At 55.0% G+C, this 6402-nt stretch overlaps 1 protein-coding gene across 1 annotated transcript in view; it reads left to right on the top strand.

Annotated features, from left to right (window-relative positions):
* CPSF1 (cleavage and polyadenylation specific factor 1) overlaps positions 1-6402 on the top strand; it is a 16293-nt gene that overhangs the window by 559 nt on the left and 9332 nt on the right. Inside the window, exons 2-8 of the mRNA XM_004387399.2 lie at positions 4680-4707; positions 4794-4936; positions 5115-5195; positions 5336-5487; positions 5575-5721; positions 5871-6010; positions 6126-6236. Coding sequence (XP_004387456.1) covers positions 4680-4707; positions 4794-4936; positions 5115-5195; positions 5336-5487; positions 5575-5721; positions 5871-6010; positions 6126-6236 — 802 coding nt within the window. The remainder of the gene's footprint in view (positions 1-4679; positions 4708-4793; positions 4937-5114; positions 5196-5335; positions 5488-5574; positions 5722-5870; positions 6011-6125; positions 6237-6402) is intronic.

Below are 6402 nucleotides of genomic sequence, written 5' to 3'. Positions count from 1 at the left end.
ACCGCATGGTCGCAAGCAGCTGCTCCTTAGCCGTCACAGCTACTGTCAGGTGGGCACTGTTACCGTCCCTAGTTACAGAAAGAAATCAGGCGACTTGTTAAGAATCCACAGCCCGAGGAGTGAGGATTTGGTTCTACGTCTGTTGTCCTCAGAGCCTATTCTCTTTACTGCCGTGTAATTCGGCCTCCCGCCTTACTCCCTGGTGGCGCAGTGGGTAAAAGCTAGGGCTGCTAACCGAAGGAACGGCGTTCACATCCACCACGTGCTCCTTGGAAACCCTGTGGGGCAGTTCTACTCTGTCCTATAGGATCGCTATGAGTGGGAATCGACTCCATGGCAAAGGGTGTTTTTGGGTTTGTCTTACTCCTAGTGTTGATGGAGCCCCGCCCTAGGCCATCAGATTTGCCCCCCTCCCCCCTTTTTAAAGTAATGATTAACATTTCCTGTGTGCTGGGTAGTAGGGATACAGTGATGAATGAACCCTGCAAACATTGCAGCGGGGAGAACATCCAGTAAACGGTACATACATTTAAACACGTTGCAAGTTGCAACAAATGCCACTGAGGAGAGGAAGGAGGGAAGAAGGGAGGCAGCGTATTCCCAGCTGGCTAATCAGCACGGCCTCCCTACGGCTGTTAGTCAGGGAGGAGCATTCCTAGCAAAAGGAGCACGGCTGTTTCCAGTATAGGGACAGACTGTGGTGGTAGTTTCAGTAAAGCGTGTCCAATCATCAACAGAGGAAACGGGGGTGCGTTGGTTGCCTGAATGGTGAGAGGTGGTTCAGGAAGGCTTCCTGCAAGAGGCCATGTCTTAGCTGTTTTTGAAGGAGGGGTAAGACTTAGCCCTGCAAAGGGATGGGGAGGGGAGGGTGTTCCAGGCAGGAGCACTCCTGCACAGACCAGAGGCAGTTGAGGGTGAAGTAGGGGGGTATGCCTAGTGTGGCTGAGCTGTAGAGTAGACATGGTGGCGATGGGTTAGAAGGCAGACCGTGGTCAGGACTGGTCCCCACAAAGCAGTAAAGAGTCACTGAAGGGTTTCGAGTAGGGATTGTTGCAGTAGGTCAGAGAGCAACTGAAAGGATCGACCTTGCTGGGCACCTACCCCAGGACACGTGTTATTTTTTTTTGCATTAAGCGTTTGTACTACCGAACTGTCATATAGTAAGGCAGACGAAATAGAAAATGATGCAATATTTCAGTGAGAACTTCGTGACTGAATATGTGTTGTTATAAAAATATGCATCTTGGTTTATCCTTTTGTGATACAGCAGTTCTGAGGTCAGTACTTGACCTAAATGGAGATCAAAAGTGAAAAAGTGATCTTGCCAATAAATACACATAGCTCCACATTGAATGGGAGCATCTTTGGCTGTTGTTACTAAATCTTGAAACTGGTTTTCAGGCTCATCTTCCAAATATTCAATTTTTAAATTTTACCCAGTAAAGTGCCCTCTTTCCTGATGCCAGTTAACTTTTACAACAGACTGGAAGTTGTTCCATTGTTATATTTTTAACAAATGGATTGAAAGCCCACTCACTGAAATTAATTTATTCATCTTTCCAACTGATACTTATTAAGTGCCTGCTGTATGCCAGGCAAGGAGCCCTGGTGACGCAGTGGTCAAGTGCTTGGCTGCTAACCTGTCTGTGGTTCTCCATGGGAGAAAGGTGTGGCAGTCTGCTTCCGTAAAGATTACAGCCTTGGAAATGCTGTGGGGCAGTTCTGCTCTGTCCTGTAGGGTCGCTGTGAGTCAGGATCAGTGGCATTGGTGTTGGTTTGGTGTGCCTGGCATCTTGGTTGATGTCAGTGAATATGGCAGTCAGAGATGCCCGTCCTTTATGGAGCTGGCGGTCTCCAGGGAATCAGACCGCAGACTAGCAATGCAGTCGACAGGTGGGAGGTGACAAGTGCTGTGGAAAAGTGCATAGAGCAGGAGCAGGGGCATGGCACCTCCTTGAGAAGGTGAGATTTGAGCAGGTGACGGGGAGAGCCCATGAGTGTCTGGGGAAGAGCATTCCAGGTAGAAGGAACAACAAAGGTCCTAGGGCAGGATGTGCAGGTGTGCAGCCAGGAGGCCATGTGGCTGGAGCAGAGTAGGGGTGAGGGTGAGAGGGTGAGAAGGGCAGAGGTCACGGGTGGGTGTGGAGGGCCATTGCAAGGATGGACTCTGAGTCCAGTGGGGAGCTAAGGCAGAGTCTTCCTCAGAGGAGGGCCTGCCCTGACTCAGGGCAGGGAGGCGGGGTGGGAATGGGGAGAACGAGAGGAGGTGACACAGCGAGGGCGACAGGTGGTGGTGGCCGTGGGGTGGGGTGGGGAGCCCACAGCGTTTGCCAGTGGACAGGGTGTGGGTGTGGAAGAGAGGGGTCAGAGCAGCACCCAGGGCTTGGTCTGAGCAGCGGGAAGGGTGGAGATGCTGCTGCCTGAGGTGGAGGTCGACATGGTCTCGCTCACCTGTGGCTACGCAGCAAGGTGCCCCACCGCCCGTGAGTGTGGATTCCTCTGCACTTGTCCTGCTCGGGATTTGCTGACCTCCTTGGACCTGTGGATTGATGCTTTGCCTCAGTTTGGGGAAGCTTCTGGCCATTATTCCTTCAGATGTTGATCTGTCCTCTCGCCCCTCCCCGCTCCTCTCTCCTTCCAGTGTGTTCCATCATGTGGCCACGTACCCGTGTCCCACCCTCTTTCCTTCTCTCTTTGCTTCACTTTGGATATATTCTACTGATTGGGCTTCAAGCTTACTAATTCTGTCTTAAAATTTTTCTAAAGCTTCACATGCTGTTTCTTGTTTGTGTGTGGAAACGCCATTGATTTTTGTGCATTGACCTTGTATCCAGCAGTTTATTTGTAGATTATCTTCTGTTTTCTATATATACAATTATCTGCAAATAACAATAATTCCCCAGTTCTTATGGCATTTGTTTCCTTTTCTATCTTCACTGCACTGGCCACCATGTCTTGCGCTGTGTTAAGTGGGGTGGGCAGGCGTTCTTCACTGCATCCCGATCGCAGAGAGTTTTAATGCTTTACCCAAGTGTGGTGTTGGCTGTAGATTTTTTTGGAGGTACATGAATGAGTCTTGAGTGTTATCAGATGTTTTTCCTGTCTGTTGGCTTTGTCAGTTCTAACCCTGTGGTAGATGACCCTGGTGGGCGCCCTGTGGTAACTGCATCCCTGGAGGTAACCTGGCAGAGGCCTGGTCTCCTCTCGCTCCCGACAGCTCCCTGTGCAGACGTTTGAGGTTGATTTTGTGTCTAGGGTTTCAGTTTTGCTTTTGTTTTACTGTAGGTCATTGTTTCTTAGAGGTTTGGTAGCATGTGCTGGTGAGGTCTGGAGTTTTCTTGGTCTGCTGGGAGGTGGTGGTTGGGCTCAGGGCACACCCTCTGTGTCTGTGGATCTGACACGCAGTGTTTCCTGAGCTGCTCTTTGCTGGGTGCTTCCCCAGGGCACAGTGTGGCTTTAAAAACCATTATTTTTTAATTCTGTTTTAACTTTTCCTTTGCCATGAAAGGATGGTGAATAAATGTGTTTGTGAGTTTGCGTCCTGGTTATCTAATGCTGTCGTAAGAGAAATACCACCAGTGGATGGTTTTCACAAAGAGAAATTTATTCTCTCACAGTCTAGTAAGCTAGAAGTCCAAAGTCAGGGCGTCAGCTCCAAGGGAAGGCTTTCTCTCTCTGTCGGCTCTGAAGGAAGGTCCTTGTCATCAATCTTCCCTGGTCGAGGAGCTTCTCAGTGCAGGGAGGCCGGGTCCAAAGGATGTACTATTTTCCTGGCTCTTGTTTCTTGGTGGTATGAGGTCCCCCTGTCTCTGATCGCTTCTTTTTTTAATATCTCAAAGAGATTGATTTAAGACACAACCTAATCTTGAAAATTGAGTCTTGCTTCATTAACATAACTGCCGTTAATGCCATCTCATTAACATCATAGAGATAGGATTTACGATACACGGGAAAATAGCACCAGGTAGCAAACTGGTAGACATTAACAACACTGGGAAGCATGGCCTCGCCAAGTTGACACACATTTTTGGGGGACACAATTCAATCCATAATAGCTTATTTTAAATAGCTATTTAGTAGCCAGGAGCCAACAGCCTTTTATGGTAACGAAAGGGAAACAGAACTGGGGACCAGTGTCTTTTTGCCACAGAAAGCTTGTCTCATCCGGATGCTTACTTCCTAAGCATGCTGCCAGGTGACAGTCGGCAGACCTCATCACGGCAGCGTACCACGCTTACTCCCCTTGCTTACGGAAGATGAGAGTTCTGCTGTCTGGGGTGGAGCAGTCTGATGCCTGCCCTGCCTGGTGGAGGTACCTGGCGGAGGCACCTGGTGGAGGTGCCTCGTGGAGGCCACCTGGTGGAGGCCACCTGGTAAAGGCTACCTCGTGGGGGTAACTCGTGGAGGCTGCCTGGTGGAGGCCTCCTGGTGTAGGTGCTTCATGGAGGGTGCCTGGTAGGGGCTGCCTGGTAAAGGCTACCTCGTGGGGGTAACTCGTGGAGGCCGCCTGGCGGAGGTAACTCGTGGAGGCCGCCTAGTAGAGGCGCCTGCAGGACTTCCTGTGCAGTGAGGGCTCACTCCGCCGTAGCTGCCTGGTCTTCCCGTGTCCCTAGGGGGTGGTGGCCTGGTGCCTAGTGGCATGATGTGTGTCTTCTTCACTGCCATCCTTTCTCTTCCAGGCGCTGACCAAGAATGACCGGAGCACAGGTGAGTGAGGGGCGGCTGCCGGGCTCCGTGACTGCTGATGTGGGGTGGTGGGGGTCCGAGCCCATGCCCCCCGGCCTCTCCTGCAGAGGGGAAAGCCCATCGGGAGCACCGGGAGAGGCTGGAGCTGGTGGCCTCCTTCTCCTTCTTTGGAAACGTCATGTCCATGGCCAGCGTGCAGCTAGCGGGTGCCAAGAGGGACGCCCTGCTCCTGAGCTTCCAGGATGCCAAGGTGGGGGACCAGCGGTGGTGGGAGTGGGGGCTGGTGGTGGTGGGAGTGGGGGCCGGCTGGGGGAGTGGGGGCCAGCAGTTGTGGGAGTGGGGGCCGGCAGTGGTGGGAGTGGGGGCCAGTGGGGGTGCGGGGCTGGTGGCGGCGGTGGGCACAGTCCTGACCCTCGCCTCCCCGCCAGCTGTCAGTGGTGGAGTACGACCCAGGGACCCACGACCTGAAGACGTTGTCCCTACACTATTTTGAGGAGCCTGAGTTGCGGGTAGGCCCAGCCTGGCTCCCCCTACACCTAGCATCAGTGTTCCCTGGGTCAGGTCCCCCAGCCTTGGTGTCTCCCAGCTTCGTTGTCCCCTAGGTCCTTGACCTCCCACTATAGCCTGGCTTATGCCCCCCGCCCCCCAGGATGGGTTCGTGCAGAACGTGCACACGCCACGGGTGCGGGTGGACCCTGACGGGCGCTGCGCTGTCATGCTCACCTACGGCACGCGGCTGGTGGTGCTGCCCTTCCGCAGGGAGAGCCTGGCCGAGGAGCACGAGGGGCTCATGGGCGAGGGGTGAGTGCTGTGTGGATGGTGGGCGCCTACGTTCCAGGGGCTGCGGGGCTTCCCCAGCCTCCCCCACTGAAGCCCGGCACCCCACAGGCAGAGGTCTAGCTTCTTGCCCAGCTATATCATCGATGTGCGGGCCCTGGATGAGAAGCTGCTCAACATAATCGACCTGCAGTTCCTGCACGGCTACTATGAGCCCACCCTGCTCATCCTTTTCGAGCCCAACCAGACCTGGCCTGGGTGAGGCTGGCCTCTGACTGTCCTCTCTCTGCTGAGGGGCTGGCTGGGGTTGGGGGAGGGAGCATAGGCAGGAGTCTGCTGGGAGGAGGGAGGTGAGGGCCCCAGAGCGTGGTGAGCCAGGCGCCTGCTGACCCCGCTTGTGCCCGCAGGCGGGTGGCCGTGCGGCAGGACACGTGCTCCATTGTGGCCATCTCCCTGAACATCACGCAGAAGGTCCATCCCGTCATCTGGTCACTCACCAACCTGCCCTTTGACTGCACCCAGGCTCTGGCTGTGCCCAAGCCCATAGGTGAGGGGGCTGGTGGCTGTGGGGCTGCCCAGCGGGTGGAATGGGGCTGTGGAGGTTGGGGCCATCCAGTAGGAGCAGGGGCCACCAAGTCCTGCCCACTTCCCATGTTCTCCAGGCGGGGTGGTGGTATTCGCTGTCAACTCATTGCTATACCTGAACCAGAGCGTCCCCCCGTATGGCGTGGCCCTCAACAGCCTCACCACCGGCACCACTGCCTTCCCTTTGCGTGAGTGGAGCTGGCCGTGGACAGAGGGGCAGGGCTGTGGGCCGAGGGGCTGGGCTGTGGGCCGAGGGCAGAGCCGAGGGGCTGGGCTGTGGGCCGAGGGGCTGGGCTGTGGGCCGAGGGCGGAGCCGAGGGGCTGGGCTGTGGGCCGAGGGCGGAGCCGAGGGGC

The sequence above is a fragment of the Trichechus manatus genome, unplaced genomic scaffold, assembly GCF_000243295.1.
Source record: "Trichechus manatus latirostris isolate Lorelei unplaced genomic scaffold, TriManLat1.0 scaffold00185, whole genome shotgun sequence".
Lineage (NCBI taxonomy): Eukaryota > Metazoa > Chordata > Mammalia > Sirenia > Trichechidae > Trichechus > Trichechus manatus.
The sequence above is the reverse complement of the archived record's forward strand: the minus strand, read 5'-3'. Positions and strand labels throughout refer to the sequence as shown.